We start from the raw sequence: 19053 nt of genomic DNA, 5'->3' as shown, positions 1-19053 counted from the left end.
CTGACTGCTTCTGGAAGCACCTGAAGATCCTCAGCCCCGACCATACACCAGCACATTGCATCTGAACAGGCTGTAACACTGAACCTTTGCTAAAAAGGAAGAATTAAGGATGAAACTTGGTGTGAAATACTTGGCTCTCCAGGATCTCCAAGTCCCTCATGAGAGCAAACTGAAGCACTGCTGTCCCAGTTTCAGAGGAGAAAGAAGAACAGAGGGTCAGGGATCTGCCTGGGGTGACACCAAGTCTGTCAGTGGAAGCACCAACTATTTAAAAATACCTATTTGGGCTCTGCTGGCCTATTCTGAAAAACACGGGAGCTTAACTGCACCTTAATCCTAACCACAGACAATGAGACTTCTTTTCTTTTATTGGTATTTCCCCTGCAGGGTGAGTACAACTTTTATTTAAAGAAGCAAAAAGAGGCACCTCAGATATAAGAGGCAACTGACTGGGGAGGGGAGAGCTGCTCTCCCAGGACTGCTGAAGGCACAGATTGCACACAAGGAGAGACTTCCCCATTATTCCTGGAGGTTTACGAGGCTGCCTCAGTTGGGTGATGTTGTCAGGAGTTTTGACTGAATCATGAATATATCCAATTATGTGTGATGCTGACAGAAAAGAATATTGATAGTCAATAATTATAGGCTTTTCAGGCCAACAAAGTAGCTCTTCCCTCTTTCAATAAATTATCTTATGACATCTATCTTAAAAATTGCTATGCCAGGCCTGACCCAGACTGACTCCACTGACTTTCTATCAGATGCCATCTAAACTCAGGATTTATAGTTTACTCACAAAGGATGGTTAATGTGGTGGATTTTTCAGGAAGCAGAGCAGCTTTTCAGCATCCTCCCTCCTCCACCACAAATTATGCTGAACTCAGGGAGACTCAGACCTGCTCTGCAAAGGGGGGAAACACCTCCTGCTCTCCAGGCTGCTTCCCTTTCCACGGGGAAGATTCTTCCACCAAGTTCAACCCAAAAGAGTGATCCAGGAGGGAAATGATCCAGAGGTAAAGGAAGCTGTGATGTGAGTTACCAATAAAGAGAGATCTGACACCAAATTCCGACTGGCACTCAGTGGGAAACAGAGATTTACCTGAGGTATTTCTGCACATCTTCTCTGGGAGCTGCTGCCCATGCCTCAGTCAGCGAAATATAAATTGCACAAGAGGGGTTTATTGGCTCTCGCTGGAAATTACAGCCCCAAACAGCTTCAGGACATTTGAGCACCTCTCTGGTGTTTCCTGAGACCAAGAAACTCTCTTGCCAAGACTGACTGGGGCGTGCTCAAAGGCTGCATCCACCAAGCCCTTATTCCAGGCTCCAGGAACATCAGGATTCCCCACTGGCTGCTCCAGAGCAAGAAATGCCCTAAAAATCACAGATCAGCCAAGAGGCCTCAGGGCCAGCTGGGGTAAAACACACCCAGAGCTTTTTTTGGCAAAATCAGGACTTGTGTGTGCTTGCAGGAGGTGTCACCCACCGGATTCTCCTTCCTTTGCTGGCTTTTCTGTCCACTTTCTTCTTTATTTTGCTCCGTAACTTCTGGATGGCCAGCCACTGCCTGGGGAATGCAGAACAAGAGGGACACAACTTCAGAGCCACCAAACACTCCCAGAAAGACTCTGTGATCCCCAAGTGTATTAAAAGCTCCACTTTTCAAACACAACTTCCTCAAATCACAGAAGTTTCCAGCAGGGAAAAACTTCTCCTGGTTATAAATATTTTTTTTCTTAAACTGAAACGAGCGTCATCTCACCTGATTTATACAATGAAAACTCGGCATCAGGGAAAAAATCTAACAAAATCCAATTACTGCAATCTTAATATAATCTTAATTACTGTAATCTATTTTATTGTGAAGTCAGATAAATGTACAATGCAATCACCACTTAAATGTAATTTTGTCTATATCGTGTTAAATTATAGTGAATAGCTTTCCATAATATTCCAGACGTACACAAAATAAATTTGACACTTTGCACTAAAATTTGGGTGATATTTTACAAGGAGGAAAGTTGTTTCACCATCACAAAACTTCCTGATGCATCTTCTTCCCCTCCCTACAGACACCTCCCCCCTGCCACAAAATTGTTTCAGGGAAGAACCCAACTCCAGCTTTTCCAGCTCTCCTTGGCTTTTACACTTTTCTAAATCAGAGCCTGTGGCTATTTCATTGTACACTGCTCATGAAGTCTAAAAGCTTCCAAAATAGCATTTGGAAGATTCTTTATTTTCTAACTCTAGAATTAAACAGAGAAATAAGAGCTCCCCTGCATGGAATTATAGTTTACTTCTGCGTGCAGGAAACATTCCCTGATACTGTTTTAATTGCACAGCATCTTTTCTTACAGCAGGGATACACAGCAATTGCTTCAACTGCTGTCAGAAGGTTTGTTCTTCTAAAACAACAGCAAAGCAGACTTAATAAAGAGAAAAAGCCAAATTTCAGCAGCGGGCAGGCACTTTTGTGATTCCCTGATTCCCTTAGTGCTGCAGGAACCACTGAGAGACAGAAACACCTGCACCAAGCCTTTCCAGTGGGGAAACATCTCCAGAGGATCACAAACAGCTTAAAAGTCAGACTGGGTGATCCATACATACCTCAGGAGTGTGTCACAGAGGATGAGCTTCCTGACTAATGCCACAATGCCTTTTTCCAGATTAGCTCAGTACTTTGCCCTCTACAATGAGCTGGACTAGAAGGGCACAGGTCACTCTGCTGGGCTGCAGTGCTGGGATGAAGGCAGTGATGTTCCAGACATTCCCACTCACCTGCCCATGGCCACCTGGTCGTTGGGGTCCAGAGAAGTGGTTTTACGCTCTATCAGTTCTCGCAGGAGCTGCAGGAAGGACAAAAATCCCATCAGGAATAAGCACGGCTGCTGTGCATCCAGCTCCCACGGGCAAGAGGCCTAACAGGGGCAGATCTGCAGGAAAAGCTCAGCCCCACAGGGCTCCCCCCCACTCCTGGGGGAAGGGGAGGGCAGGGGGAACTGAAACACTTCCCAAACAGAAGTTGGGCAGCGCTGCTCGCTCGGGAACAGCACAGCAAAATCCTTTCTATAGCTCCAGCAGGAATGCTCAGGCAGCCTTTTCTATTTCTTTGCGTGGCCTGAGGGCTGAGGTTTGTCCTCTTCGCTTCCTGCAGCCAAAGAATGTTGTAAACAGCCTTTCTGGATCCTTGACTGGTGCTGTGTGTTTATCACCACTCACTGTAAACCGTGTGTGCTGTGCCCTGGGTATTTGCCAAGATATCAACACAAGGAACAGAAATAAACCCTCCAAAAGTGAGGGGAACAAACTGCTTTATGGATGCCTACATTTCACCCACCAGTGAAGTTACTGCCTCAGCTCAGAAACACCCCAAACAGACCCACTGGGAACCAGAATCCAGGCAATTCCAGAAAGCCAGGGAAGAAAGGATGCAGGATGCTTTTGCTTTCCTCTCCTTCAAGGCATACCTCACACTACCAGAAAAAAGAGTGATTCAAACATAATTAAAAACCTGCCACTGTTGGTTTTTTTTTCCCTACTTGTTTGTTTTTGGAGATTATTACTGCAGCAATTACATTTAAAAATTCTAGGAGCCAGGCCACTGGTTTATTATCACTAGAAAACAGCAAGCTACTTCTCTGCCCTGTTTATCTGATTGATTCCAAACATCTTTCTGGCACACAATCTATCAGTTTATCTCTGCCACTTCATCACAGTCACTTCTGGCAGCTAAATACAAGATCCAAATCCAGTGTTACACAGACATACGACACAGTAAACCTGTGTAACACCGCCACTCTGTAAACAGCTGCCCTTAAGGCTCAGCAGAAATGGGATCTTGGTTTCCAGTCAATATTCTGTCAAAAGCAAGGTGGGAGTGAGGCTTGGAACAGCAGCCAGAAGTGGTGCAGAGGTGAGAGTGGTTTCCTCCTGCTCCAGCAGTGAGGGGTGTTTGCTGTCTCCTCTGATCCTGCTCGTGGCACGAGGCACGGAGGAAGTGCTGAGGCACAGGAGATGGTCACAGGCATTCCCTGTGCTCCTGGGGAACCAGCAGCAGGACATCTCCACAAATCCAGACTGAAAGACCAAGGAGTGCCCCAAGATCTTACAGCTGTGCCCACACTGGTTAGAACAGTGCCAGAGGGCAGGGATGGGTGGGATATTGGGAAGGAATTGTTCCCTGGGAGGGTGGGCAGGCCCTGGCACAGGGTGCCCAGAGCAGCTGGGGCTGCCCCTGGATCCCTGGCAGTGTCCAAGGCCAGGCTGGACATTGGGGCTTGGAGCAGCCTGGGACAGTGGAAGGTGTCCCTGACTATGATGGGGTGGAACAAAGATGAGTTTTAAGGTCTTTTCCAACCCAGACCATTCCAGGATTCCAAGATGCATTTTTGGGGCAGGTTCCTAATGCTGAACCGATTCTGCTGACCTTGGGGCTGACAAGGCCTTCCAGTGCTCCAAATGCTCTTCCAGTGCAGTGTCAGCTGGGGACTGGGGACACTGCCTGGGAGACCAGAGCGAGGGAAACAGAAGGGAGAAGCAAAAAAAAAAAAACAAAACCAGGAGCAAGAGTGAAATTAGGAAATGGAAATAAAAGCTGTGAAGCATCTTGTTACATCTAAATAGCGAATGTCTCCGAGCTGAGGTTATAAATCATGCTAACAATGGTTACTAAAATAAAAGTGGATGTAGCCAGAGGCTACCACTGAAAAAGTCAGCCCAGGCCTGCCTGGCTGCCTTTGGTCTTTAAGGATTTGATTAGTTTTCTGCTTTCTGGTTCAGAGTCTTGCATCCAGCCCCTGCTCCAGAGCCAGCCAGGGCTTGGGATAGAGAGTGAATGATAAATTCATTTACTGAATAAAGCAACAGTGTTTTCCCAGCACAAGACTTAAACCACTTCCCAAACGGTAATATTTCATTAAGCCTGGCGATTCTGCTTAAAATTTATTAGTCAAAACAGAAAACTCTCATCAGACCCCATATATTCCATTAGGAGTGATATATGGTGTCTCCCAGTGTCTAATTATTAACTAGGAAGTGTGAGTAAATCACCATCAGCCTTAAGCCCTGATGTGTGAAGACAGAGTTAGGCAATTGCAGCATCAAAAGGCTTTGATTTGAATCAGATCCTGTTTTGTTTTCCCTCCTTCACCTCTTCCCTGAACTTGCAGAACCTCAGCTCAGTCTCCCATGGCAGCAAACACAACTGCAAGGAAGCACAGCCACATCCCACAGCTCAGCTCCCAAAGCCAGCTGCTCCTGCCAAGAGCTGAGACCAGGAGGACAAACCATGGGAGCAGAGGGAAGCTGTCAATGCCAGCTGGATTTTGTTTGGGAGGAAGTGGTGATGTTTGCCAGGAGAGCTCCTGCACGCCTGCTGCTGAACCCAAAACCTGTGCTGACACCAAAGCCAAGATCCCTGCAAAGGGCTTCCTAAAGAATTCCCCTGAAGGAGTTCCCCCCCTCAGTGCCAGCGAGAGATGCACAGCGAGCCCACTGCACAGAATCAGAGGGATTTGGAAATGCCATCAGGGTGTTGTCCAAGGGTAATAGAGACTCATTTCTCATTTTAGAGGTCAATTTTCATTTTAGAGGTTAGGTCTCATTTTCATGCACTGTCTATCAGTGTTTCTAATCCCACACTCGCTGACCTTTCTGATTTGCAGACCCCTAAGAATTTCCAGTTGAGACAAAGAGCTAAGGAGAGCTGAAATCAGCCTCGTGACAAAAGGCTCACTTGTCTTAGACCTTTCAGAGCAAATCAAATTTAAAAACAAAAAGTCCATCTACAGATCCCCTTTCAAGCTCCCACTCAGTAGCAAATGTGTAACAACATTCGGATTTCTACCAACACCAGAGAAAATTTAAGTTTGCAGCTCAAATATTATTTCAACCCCCCTTGAAATGCTTTTTAAAAACTTAATTTTCTGTAATCCATGTATAAATGCCTAAAATGCATGCTGAAATCACTGGACAGTCTCTTTTTAAAACCCATTTTATTCAAATTCAGGCTTGTGTAAGATGCACAGATCTGCCTATTTTCTAATAACCCATTAAGAGAAGTTCCAAATCAAGCTTTAAAATGTGTTATTAACCATCTTCCCAGCCATTTGAAAGATACATGCCTGTGATAAGAGTATTGTATTGCCATTAACCTGTGGGATGGTTCGAGACATCTCTTATTCACACAAAACTCTAAATGCATCTCATTAAAGCCACAAGATCAGCTGTCCATATTAATCACTCACTGGTTTAATTAAGGTAAACCAGCTTGTCACAAAGCCAGGCTTCTCTCTATTCTTCACTATTATCGACTTTTAATAGTTCCCTGGATTGGTAATTCCTTGTTTATGGCATTATCAGATCCCTGGGAGAGCAAACCACACCGTGGGCCCAGGAAACTGCTCGGGACACAAGGGGAAATTCATCCCATCAGTAAAGTTTTCCAAAGAGTCACACAGTAGGATTTAAGGATGCTGACCTTGGGAGAAATCCCAGCTGTGGAAGGATGAGAACCCTTCTTTGAAAGCTTTGCTGTTTCCTTGGATGTTTCCCCTCCACTCTGGCTCCTCTCTGGTGCCCAGACAGGGCTGGTGGCCGTGGGCTGTCACAAAATGCAGTGACACACAACACAACCAAAACCAGGGGAGGAGGGAGCAGGAGAGCAGAGGAAAAAAGGGATTATGCATATTCCCAATTCTCCTTAGGCATACCTGCTGCCAGCAGTGATGAACATTTGTTCTGGGAAGAGCTGCTACCAGTGGAACACTTAGCATATGAACACTAACCTAATTCCTGTTGGAAATAAACCAATTTCCACTCTCTCCTTTACCAGAGGAGTATTTCAACCTAACAATAAAATCTCCACTGTAGCATGTCAGAGCAGCAGCTCCCTGGTAGCAGGCTGGAATTTTAAGTCTTAATGCTGCAATATCAGCGGTAATGAATTCTACGTAAATATGACTTCTAAAAATAAAAAGCCCTTTTCTTCCCTAAAAACCATGTATGAAGGAGAATTTAAAGGAAAAGGAACTGGGCTCCAGCCTCTCGCTCCTGCCAGTAATGAGGAACCTTCTGAAACACTTTAACTATTCCCAGCCAGTGCAACCCAAATAAAAATATTTCACTGCATTATTCAGATCAGCTTTCCATCTCCCTCCAGTATCGGCCATGACAATAAAAATTGTAACTGCTTATAAAACAAGTGAGAAATAGGAGAAAAGGCAAAGTAGGATGAACAGGCAGAAGAGAGTTAAATCCTGAATCATCACAAAACTCCACCAGACCCACCTGCTGAATTCTACCAAATATTAAGACCTGGACAAGAAAATTGTTTTTCCGGAAGAAAAACAGATTAATTAAAGAGCTTTTTATTATAATCTATAATAAAACAGTCTAGCTACTTACTCTGTTACCATTAACCTGTGCACATTCATCAAATCTTGGTTCATTTTTACTTGCCTAATTTCACACTGACACACAGAGGAAGCTGCTTTCCAGTGCTGTTCTTTATCTGAATGTTTACCTTTTAAGCAGTAATCAAAACAAATTAATAACTATAAAATGTTATTTAGAAGAATGAAAATGATCCCAGAGAAAGTCAGGATGTAAATTTAAATAGGAAGGAGAGGCAGGTGTTGAAATGCACGCTGCAATCAGCGTTATGCACAGGGGTCAGAGGTTGTGAGCACCCTCAGCTCGGTGCTGATCACTCCTGGAGAACCAGCTCCCTTCCTGCATTTTATTTCCATCCCCACATGCAATCACACACACGCACAAAAGCACTGCTCAGTTATGACCCAGTGAAAGCAAAGCCATTCAGGGCCTTGTCAGCTCCATTGTGCTGTGCTCTGCCCGCTCTCAATGCAATGTTCAGCTCCAGCTTAGCGCCCTGACAAATAAAGGAAAGCACTTTATGAATCCAATTTAATTGGGAGGTGACAGAAAACACAGAGCCATTTTCCTCAGCCTTATCCCTGAACTGGCTTCAGCTCCAATCTCTGCCAAATCCCACCGAGCACGGGACACGAACCAGGGCAGCGGAACAGGCACGGGCACCCCCACAAACACCGGGAACCCGCACGGCTCCTCTCTCCCAGGAAGCATTTTGGGGATGGAGGAGAGGAGAAGGGTGGAAGGGAGGGAGGGGGGAGGGAGGGAGAGCAGGAAGGACGGAGATCAAAAGCCCCCAGCAAGAGAGGAAAATGGATGTGCAGCTGCCCGGCGGCTCAGCAGATGTCTGTGCGTGATGTACGAGGCCGGGAGAAGCTGTCGGAGCTGCTGCCAAGGACTGGGAAGTGATTAAAGCCTGCACCAGGCTAAGCACCATATTTCCAGTCCGTGGGGTTCCCAAAGTGGCACCCATGCCTGGCTGTGCTGCCAGATGTTGCTGGCTGGCCCTGCTCCTGCAGCTGGAGCAGCAGGGAATGCAATCTGGAGCGCTTCCTTCCGGAGGGGCCGCACAGCGAGCCCCCGTCACCCATCCTTCACCTCTGCCCAGGCCTCCAACAACTCCAATTTGCTGCCACTTCCCTCTTGGGAAATGGCCAAGATACAGTTGTGTGTGGCAGACCCATTTGTTTTACTCAGGTGATTCTCTTCCCTCAATGACCTCCATTAGTTTAAGTTTTAATTTAGATTAACCCCAGCACCCCAATTAACCAGTGAGGGGAGAAGCTAAGCTGGGCCTGCTCATATTTCTGAAATCACGATTTAGCACAGCTACAGTTATTAGAGGGAAAGATGGGGACATTCAGCTATTGCTATTTTCTTTTTAAAAATTTAACATTTCATGGCCAAGAAGCACCTTCTCTGCACAGGTCCTCGGCCTGTCAATCTCAGCTATTTCTCCACTCCATGATTTTGTGACACCAACTTCATTTCTTCTGTGTTCTTAGGGTCCAATTTGCCCCCAAAGCTGAGCTTCTGGTCCACTTGGACCCCAAATTCCACCTCAGCATTATCTCAACAGATCTGGCCCCTTCAATCCCTGCTGCCAACAAGGCAGGCCCTCTCCCATCATCTTTTGGAGCCTGTCATCCATCCTCACATGACAACAGCTCTCTTTTACTCCCCTAACACTTTACTGGCCACTCTAATAATTCTTCAGATGAAAAATTTCTGTCTTTCCAGCAATATAATGATATTTGTTTAGTCCTGAATTTCAGGCTCTGTGTGGATCATCAAAGCAGACAGAGGTTTTCATGCACTGGGGAAGGACTTACAGTGACATACTGATCAATACGTGACAATTCCAGTTTTTCATAAAGCTGGCACTGTCTTTATTAAATAAACCACAAACACAGTGTTTCCCTGCACTGGCTGCAGGTTCCTTGCTTCTAAGAATTTTGCAAATAAAGGGAATAACTGGCCTGGATCCAAGCTGGCCCAGTTCCAAGAGAAGTGCCGGAGTAGCCCAGCAGCTCTCCCGCTCAGCAGGTAAATGAGATGATTTAGGCTGAGACAAGAGGAACTTCCAGTGCTTTTGAGGATCTGCTGGGACTGTTTTTCCTAAGGGGGCTCTGCCCACAGAGAACAGTCACCTTCAGAGAATTCTGAGCTTTTTCTCTTGTGTAGCCACGTTCCCCAGGGAGAGGCACAGCTCCTCCTGCAGCCCTGACGCACTCAAGCAACAGCAGCAAGTTAAATCCACAGTGCAACTTCAAGCCCTACAACAAAAACTGAGAGCAGAGTCCCCTGAGGTACTTGCAGAGATTTTGGGTGCTAAACCAGGTAACTGAGTTTCACAGGTAAGAGAAATACAGAGCATAGAACCAACTGCATTTTCTCTGTAAGTATTAAAATCCAACTGGAGCCATAATTCCAACACACGTTTACCATCACCTACCTGGTGATAGAAGTCATCATCATCGAATATCTCCTCATCGATGTCCTTCAGGTGCCTGTTGGAATCTGAGGGAGGGAGGTCTTCCTGGAAGCATCAAGGAAATACTGAGAGCTCATATCTGCACATTTCTGTCCCTAACTCCAGAGACATCACGTGCAGCAGCTTGTAAACACACTTGATGGTACGAAGGAATGGGGAAGAACTCCCAACATAACAAGCTTTTAAGGACCAGGAATACACTTAAAGGCAAGGCAGAAACGCTGCCAATGCCAAAATAGATTTATGATGCCTTTACTGGGAAATAAATAGGACTGTGCAAAGTCTTTCTGGCAAAATACTACAGATATTTTTAATGTAATGGCAAAAATACATCTTGCAAGTGCAGTAATTCTACCTGATCTCTCAGAATTGAGTATTTATTCATTCTTAAATACTAAATTAATAACAGGCTTACTACTAACATATTCTGTAGGTTATATGCAGTATGATTTTAAAAAGGACTTTCTGGGTTAAACACTCTAAACTGCAGAGTGAAAACCAAGTTTTGCTGCCACTAGCTCAAAAATCAGATTGAGTGAGCATCTCTTCCTGCAGCACAGGAGGGGCACAATCCCAACCCAAACCTTCTTTTCCCCTGTCAGGAACTGGGACAGGAGATAATGCAAACACCACAAAACTGGAACTTAAACGCCTTTCCTTGCCCATTTCACTCCAGGAATCAACACTCAGACACCTCCTCCTCCATCAATCTCTCACAAACAAGCACACCACCTGCTAAAGGCTCGCACTGACTGTTCTGCAGAGTTTCCCAGGACGAGTTAGAGAAGTAACCCCCCCGCCTTACCGAGTTCTCAGGGCCAGGCTGAGGGGCTGGGGGAGGCTCCTGCTTGCCCAGCACGGTGTAGACGGAGCGCCGGGTCTGGGTGCGCCGCAGCAATCGCTCCCTGTCCATCAGCACGTGATCGATCTGCGCCAGCACCGAGCGCTCGAAGGCTCCGAAGCCCTGCACAGCATCAAGCAGTGTCAGATACTGCACACAGCCTCTCCTCAAGGCACCACTGCTCCTCTATCTTTCCATGTCACTGGATAAGCAGACAGCGTTCCAACAGGAGGGGGTTTGGGGCTCGTTGCAGGGATTTCTGCGAGGATTTTTGATTTGTTTCTCCCTCGCTCTCCCTTCCCAACCTGAGGCAAGTTGACGCCTGGCTTAATAAAATGCCTTTGCTGTTCTGGTTCAGATTAACTTCTCAATGATTAATACCAACTCAGAGATGTGAGGAGACCCTGGATCTCTGGGTGAAATGATTACCCATTGTATTAAAGTGTACACTTCATGGAGGAGGAGAGCCTCAGAGGGCCCTGATTCTGGTAGGAACCACAAACAGCTCGTACAGTAGCAACAGTGGCATTTTCCTGGAGATTATGTGCTGCTGGAGATCGGTTGTGATGGGGTGTCTGGTTGAGAGAACACAGAACCTACCATGGGCAGGGACACCTTCCACTATCCCAGGCTGCTCCAAGCCCTGTCCAACCTGGCCTGGGACAGTTCCAGGGATGGGGCAGCCACAGCTCCTCTGGGCACCCTGTGCCAGGGCCTCCCCACCCCCACAGGGAAGAATTTTTTCTGTGTATCCTACCCAAACTCCCCCTTTTTCAGTCCGAACTTGTTCCCCAGATCCCTGCTCCACAAGAGCCACATCAGCACACACAAACCAAGCCTTGCCTTTCCCATTTTGCCAGTTGCCAGCTTTGTCTTGTCGTGCCACTTCTGCAGGATGCTGTTCCTGTAGGTCCTGAAGTCCCTGTAGCGCTTGGCTACGAACTCAGGGTACTCCTCAAACTTCAGCTTCCGTTTGGGGAGGCTCCTCCTCTTCTCCTGAGCCTTCTCCACTTGCTCCTCATCGCTGCTGCTTGGGATTTCATCCTCACTGGAACAAAACCAGGCAGGATAAACACCCTGCCCCTCTCCAAGGCAGTGTGTGAGTCCTTAACGGCCTCTCCACCACCAGCCCACACCACGCTGATGTTTCTGTTAAAAGCCCCATGGTTTAGCCCCTGCTCCATTATCAGAAATATCACAAACCAGACTTCCCGCAAGGCAGGAAGAATTCAAATAGCAGAGTGTCTGACACCCAGACACAGCAGCAACTGAGAGAGCAGCAGGGTGAGGGTGCTCAGGAAGGCTGTGCTTTGTCCTGTTTGCTGGAGACCAAAGGATTCAGAAAGATCTTATCTCTTGCTGCATTTACCTCTCAGTTTTTGCTTGCTTCCCATCGACCAGATGCCTCGTGCCTGGGTACTGATAAAGCAGCTCATCCTGAAGTTCCACCAGCACTTTCAGCAAGGCCTCCAGGGCTTTACAACCTGCAGAGCAAGAGACACAAGTGACAAGATCTGATCTACAGGGGAAGCTTTAAACTATGACCCGGCAAGTTTAATGAAAAGATTCTGATCAGAAAAGCAGAACTGCAGGCCCAGAGATCCTCAGGAATAGAGAAAGGGAAGAGAAGATGGATTGGAGGGGTGTAAATTGATCAATACATGGTGTGAGTGTGATTTTTACTGGGATGAGCTGTTCACACACACAGATCCTGAAGGGAGGTGTGATGCTGTGTATCCGAAGGCTTTTGGAGCTGACAGTTTTCCTGTATCTTTGTCTGTTCCCATGGCTGTGAGCTCTCCAAGGACACACAGTTCCAGCTGACTGTGGGACAGGTTAACTGCACACTGCCACAGCATCTGCTCTTCAGAAACAGTTCTTCTGTGGCAACCAACAAGCCTCCCTGCAGAACTCTCTGATAGAAAACAAGTGTCTGCCCAGGCCCACACAAACTGTGCCTCTGCACATCAACCACAGGGCCAGCTCTCCCAGGTGAAACACTTGGCACACTCCTACCCAAAAACCTGAACTGAACTCACTCTGGCTGACAGAGCACGTGGATTTGTGTGAAGAGCAGGAGGTGGGACCTTCCCCGGAGCGAATCCTGGTGCCTCCTCTGCCACAGAGCCAGTGGGGCTGCTCTGCTTAACTCCCCAATCCTCCCGTGTACGTGGCACAAAAGAACAGGGAGAACTCTTCCCCACTCTATTTTTTTCTCTATTTCTGCTTTTCAGTGGGGGACACAGAGATCATGGGTAGAGTGAACAGCAAATCTTCCTCAGGCAGACAGAGGCAGAAATCAGCCCAGACACTCAGAGGTCTCAATCTCCTGTGAGTTACCACTGTGATATTGCTCAGTTGTCACCACCTTCAGATAAATTACAGCCTGACCTCAGTAACAGCAATGTCAAGGAGAAGATGCTTTAAGATTTTTGTTGCAGATCAGCTGTTGGACTCACCCTCCCCAAGCCTGTGGTTCATTATAGATACACTCTGACAACTCCTCTATATAAACCTATTAACGGATTAGGTTTGCTGCACTTGTAAATCAGACGTGTGTGAGCATCAAAACAATTCCACCAGACAAACAGACAAAAGCCCTTAAAAATGCATTTGTTGTAGGTGTCTGCAGCTAAAGCATCACTTGCAGAAGCCAAGTGCCCCCACCCTAGCCTGAGTGCACAGCTTACACCAGCAAAATCCTTCCCACTGCCTGCAACACAGCCAAATGTCCCCAGAGCTTCCCAAACTGTTTATTTTCTCCCTGCTGCCTCTCCTCCAGCAGCAGTGCTAATGCACCCCAGGCAGCTTTGATCCTGGCAATTACAACAGGAGTAGCACTCCAGCTCTTCTGGGGTATAGCAGGGCCACGTCGAGCAGGCAAGGAAATAAAGACAGGCTCAAGCTGCCCCAGGCTATGAGATACAGACCCCAACAGAAGTGGGGATGGGGAGCAATTTTATTTGGAGTGAAGGGGCTGGAGAGGGCAGGGAAGACAATGATGGTGTGTCTAACCAGGTGGGAGGGCTAATTATTCCAGGCAGTGGCTTCATCACGAGCCTCTTACAGCTGGGTAATTTCCCTGTTCTCAGTTCTCGTGTATTTAATAGCATTATTGGATGGCATTCTCACTTTTACTGTTGGCTGCTTAAGTGTGCTGTAAACTCAACTTCAGAAGCCAAGTGCCACCCTCTCCTGCTCTCTTCCCATCTAGCCCTGCCCTATCCATTTCACATTTAATTCCAGGAGGGACTGTTTTCTTCCCAGTCTCGTCTTTATCTTCTCTTCCCTCTGAAGCCCTTGTCTGCCTTTACAGTGCCAGCTTTGGGGAAGAGTCTGGCCCCGCTTGTGAATGAAGGCAGCACAAACCAAAACTGTTTCATGGATGCAAACTGGCTCATTTTGAAAGGAGGCTGGACACTGACTGACCCTCCTACCCCCAGCAGGATTTTTGTAATGCTGCTCCTTGTCTGAAACAAGAACACAACAGGCGTGGCTGAAATATAACCTCCAGCTTACATGGGACTCAGCATGTCTGTGGCAAGACACTACCTTGGGAAGAGTCACTTTTAAGAGTCCACAGAAGCCCCTTCATTTTGTGTCCAGGAGGGAAAAAGTTGTTCCAGATCCAGCAGGCAGCCGATCAATCCCCCCAGAACGCTGGGAGCCAGCACCAGTAAATCAAAGTGTGCCTTGCTCTTAATACTCCCTCACACGTCCTCGTTTTATCCAGCCCTCCGCCCAGGCTGGGAGCAGCCCTGGAGTATTTAGCTGCACTCAGGGATAGCACTGCCATGTATCAAAGTGTCAGCAGACCCACCAGAGATGAAATCTGTCCTGCTGCTCTCAAACCACACAAAATCAATTCTGTCAATGCCCGTGGTTATGGACAAACTGGCCCGGCTGCAGGGACTGATCCCAGAGCTGCCACGCAATCCATGCACTGCACGTGGGGATGGGCTGCCAGGGGGCTTCTGTGGCTCATCCACGCTCCCAGCCCAGCATTCCCACAGCTTCCCACACATGAAAAGCCCTGCACTCTTTTCCATGACCTCTGGGTCTCATTTCACCTTCCCCAGCAGCTGCGTGGAGCTGCGGGAGCAGCCACAGGCAGGGACACTGAATCCATGGAAAAACCCCGGAGCCTCCAGGCCAGGCTTTCCAAGGCATTCACAGAGACAGCTCCTGGCACTCCCAGAACTGCCCCACCAGGCACCTCTACCCTGCCTGACCCTGGTGCACCCATCCAGCAGATTTGGAGTGTGATGGGTTCACAGAGCCACCCCTTGGGATTCCCCAAACTGCTCCACCCTGTCCCTGCTACACCCATCCAGCAGATCAGAGTGCAATGGGTCAGGGAAGAAATCCTGAAACTGGGGCAAACCTCCCAGGATCTTCACTCCACGTGGCACCTTGCAGAGTGCTGCTGTGGCAGTGCTTCCCACAGACTGTATCCAAACACAGGAACATCCTTCCCAGGATGTACCAGCAGGAACCACCACCTACCCAGCACACAGCTCCACCTCAGAGCCCGTGCCCACACTGGAAATTAAGGACTTTTTCCCCTCAATTAAATCTGAGGGTCTGGCATCACAGGAATATCATCGAGCTTTCCGTTCTCCCTGCACCTCCCCAGGCTGGGGAAGTGCTCACACAGAAAAGCTGGAGCAATGCTGGCGTTGGAATGAAGGGATGCAGGGCAAAAGCTGAGCTGCACGATCTTGGGAGCGTTCCCCTGCCTCACGGAGAGTCCCCACGGAGGCTCCGTGTCCCCACCACACCGCTCACATTATGCAAATCGAAAGCAGGAGAGGAACCCAAGCTCTTATTTTAATCACCGCACATAATGAGGAGTCTCTCCACCAGGTACACAGGTTTATCCCAGCACTCATGGAGAGGGGGAATCCTCCCTCCCTTCAAAGGGCTGTGGGACAGGAGTTAAACTCCAGGTCAAAATGGCCCTCGACGTGCTGGCCTCGGAACAATGCTCCCCATTCACAGCCAGCAGCCAGCCACTTGCACTCGTCATCCCCAGCAATTAATCCCCCACCAAACACGTTTGATTAAATCTTTTCAAGCAAATCCTTTGCTTTGCTTTTGTTAGTTCACTTCTTGTCAACATCTATTAAAATATGCCTTTAATTCTCCCACAATCTTAAAAAACACCGATTCCACTGTCTTCAACTTTAATCAACTGTATGGCCGGCATTTTTCATTTCATAATAATGTGCTGTTTGGAATTCAAGAGGCAGGCTCAACATCAATCATTCGGCAAGAATTTTTCCACTGCAATAAATATGCAAATGAGGAAAGCCAGTCAGTCGTATTTCAGGCCCGACTTGCTAGTGTTTTAAAAAAGACACAAATTTATTAATTGCCGTTGGCCAGCGGAATCCTATTACTTTGGGCATTGATTACAAAGCTGTGTGAGTGATTATTGTGCAACTCGCAGGCTATCCAGGCATGAGGAAAAATTATTAAAGCAAGGCAGAGATTATCAACTCGGAATAACAATAAGCCTTAACATTTTAGGCCTCTAACTTCTTCAACAAAGAATTACGCCGCAGCTCCAGTGTATCATAATTCTGAAGTCTGTCAGTATTACTTTTGGAGCTTGCTCTATATTCCCAGCAGCAGAACGACGTTCCCAGCCAGGAAAAGGCGGGGGAATTCCTCCAGGTATCACATCTTAGACATGGGGCTTTGGACAGCAGCTTGGATGTAATTCCCAGCATGGGAGGAACCTCAGGAGGAACAGCGTGGGGCAGGCAGGATCCCAGCAGCTCCAGCCGGGCACCCCGAGTGTCCTGGGGCCCCAAATCAATGTGGCTCAGAAAGAAAAGAAATAATCCTGTCTGATAAGCCTCAGACAGGAGCTCCAAGAGCCAGCCCAGACTCGATGATAGGCTAAAGGTGATTTTTTACAGGTGGTGTGGTTACATTTGCATTTCTCACAGACCTCAGCTCAATCCCAGCACAAAGCATTGGTAAATCTGTCCAAATTTCAGAAATGAAGGGAGCAACTCTGCCTTCGTGCTTCCCAAAACGGTGAGTTTGGGGAATTCTATCAAATGTGGGTAGGAAAAGGGGCAACTTCGCTGAGACTGCAAAGGTCTGCTCCACACCCAAGCCCAGTTTACTGGTTCCATTGGAATGCAAATGATGCAACAGCCTTCGCAGAGGGGAAAATTGTATTCCCTCGGCACAAAGGAGCCAGGGCTGCACCCCCCCCTCCACACCAGTGCTTCAGCTGACTCCCAAAGAGTTACAGAACAGCCTCAATTTAGCCCTTTCACTCCAATATTACTGCATCTGACAGGAAGGACAACAGGATCAGACACAGATGAGTTTGCTAAAAGTAAAGAAAATAACTGGATGCAACAACAGAATAAAGGCTGGGTATTCAGGGGTTTATTAGAGGGGACTGGGGGGGGGGGAAAGCTGAGGAGGAGAGAAAGAGAAGCACTTCCATGAAGTTCATGCTCTGCTGATTCGCCTCAACCATCATCTTTTGATATCAGCCCAAACCAGGGAGGGGATGGGGCTGGAAAAATGAGATTTATAAAAACTGATGTTTTACATTACTGTAAATGCAAAGAAGCTGACAACACACATTGCTGCCTCTGCCAGCCTGGAGTCCCCAAGCACGTGGGCAAGGAGGAGAAAGGAATGGGAAATGTGAAATTTCATAGTTATATCTGGATATTAAGGCCAGAAGGGAACATTAGCCCATCCAGACTGACCTCCCCACATAATACCAGGCCATTAATTATATTTATCATTACAAGCCCCGAGTTTCCATCTCAAGGTACCCAACTGCCAATTAATCTGAGTTAGCTGACATTTGCACACGCTTGTCTGGACACTTTTAAAGCCTTTGTTTCCCTGCATCTTGTTTGTGCAGTACACAGACTAACATGCACAAATATTTAGCTAAATTCAGTTTAATTAGCTATTAATCTTGAGAAACTCGGGTGTAGGCAAAGCTGTCTGAGTGTGACGTAATCCCACGGGCTGGAATTCAGGTGGATCAGGTCACCAACCAGGGGCTGTCCCAGCATTTCCTGCACTGAAATTTAAGGCTGATTTCAAATAAACCCCAGACATCACCACTGAACAACACACATGACTACGGACATCACCTATTAAATCATTTTACCACACCCATACACGAGGAGACAACAATTCTACTCAAAAGTACTGAACAGCACAAGCTAAAAGGCACGAAATTTAGAAAGAAGGGTCTGATTCATTCATTTCTTTCAGCTGAGAGAAGAGTCTTCATTAATGTCAACAGGCTTTGGCTCAGTCCCAAAAAGAGTTGAACAGATTCCCCATGAGATCAGAGAGGAGAGGTGAAATTTGGGGACACCTGCATCCACATCCATTTAAATCACATTCAGCCCTGCATGAATTGACAGGGCCAATGCTTTTTGTATTCATAAAGTGTCCAGACTAATACAATTCAATTAAAATGAACTACCAGTTTTAAGTGGGCTAGATCTGATCACAATAATTTACACTGAGGCTTGAAACCCAGTTCTGCTGTCACACATTTGTGCAGGCTCCCAGTGAAATCTTCAAAGCAAGAATATATTTAAGTCCACGATCTTGCCTAGCACCAATTAATCCTGTAACTGCTCTATGCCTCTGGAAACTGTGTAATCTGCCTGTGCCTCAGTTCCTCCCCCTCCCCTGTGACACTCACCCCGCTCTGTATTAATGCATTAACATCTCCAGATGGAGGTGTGGATATATTGGAGTTTTAAAAGCGATCCGGGAATGGAGGTGATAACAAAATTACGAGGGAATTCTTGGCAGCCGAGTCCTGCAGGCTTCCCTTCAAACTTCCAAGCCTGTGTCAGTAAATCACATTTCACCAGAGAGCTGTTCCCTACCCAGGTGTGTCCAGGTGAGGGGGAGAGGGGGATGCCTTGCCAGGCACATCCTCTGTCCCAGGAAGTGGAACAGGTTCTCTGGTACCTACAGCAGACTGGATTTCATCCAAAATTACTCACTGCAGTTTGGTCTCCCATTTGTATGTAACACACTTTGTTCAGGTTTATTTTATTACTGATCACAAACCTTGGTGAAACTTCACCACAGCTCTCCAAAGTGTAAATAACTTAATATTTGTTGCCCCCACTTTTGTTCCTCCACTGAGCAAATCCATCCCCACACACCCTGCATACCTCCTTTTACCAAACCCACTATTTCCTCCATTTCTTGAAATTATCTGCAGCTTATGCTGAGGAATAGAAATGTGGGATTCTGGTATTTTCTCTCAATCCACTGACAGATGGAGTCAAAGACAAAAAAAAAAAAAAAA

The 19053-nt window shown here is 47.1% G+C and overlaps 1 protein-coding gene across 1 annotated transcript in view; it reads right to left on the bottom strand.

Annotated features, from left to right (window-relative positions):
- The window catches only part of AATF (apoptosis antagonizing transcription factor), a 39061-nt gene that overhangs the window by 13577 nt on the left and 6431 nt on the right, over positions 1-19053 (bottom strand). The window contains exons 5-10 of the mRNA XM_039562971.1: positions 12094-12208; positions 11568-11772; positions 10689-10847; positions 9845-9928; positions 2779-2846; positions 1487-1567 (exon numbers count right to left, since the gene is read on the bottom strand). Coding sequence (XP_039418905.1) covers positions 1487-1567; positions 2779-2846; positions 9845-9928; positions 10689-10847; positions 11568-11772; positions 12094-12208 — 712 coding nt within the window. The remainder of the gene's footprint in view (positions 1-1486; positions 1568-2778; positions 2847-9844; positions 9929-10688; positions 10848-11567; positions 11773-12093; positions 12209-19053) is intronic.

Source organism: Corvus cornix, chromosome 19 (genome assembly GCF_000738735.6).
Source record: "Corvus cornix cornix isolate S_Up_H32 chromosome 19, ASM73873v5, whole genome shotgun sequence".
Taxonomy (NCBI): domain Eukaryota; kingdom Metazoa; phylum Chordata; class Aves; order Passeriformes; family Corvidae; genus Corvus; species Corvus cornix.
Note: the sequence above shows the minus strand (reverse complement) of the source record. Positions and strands in the feature narration are given on the sequence as shown.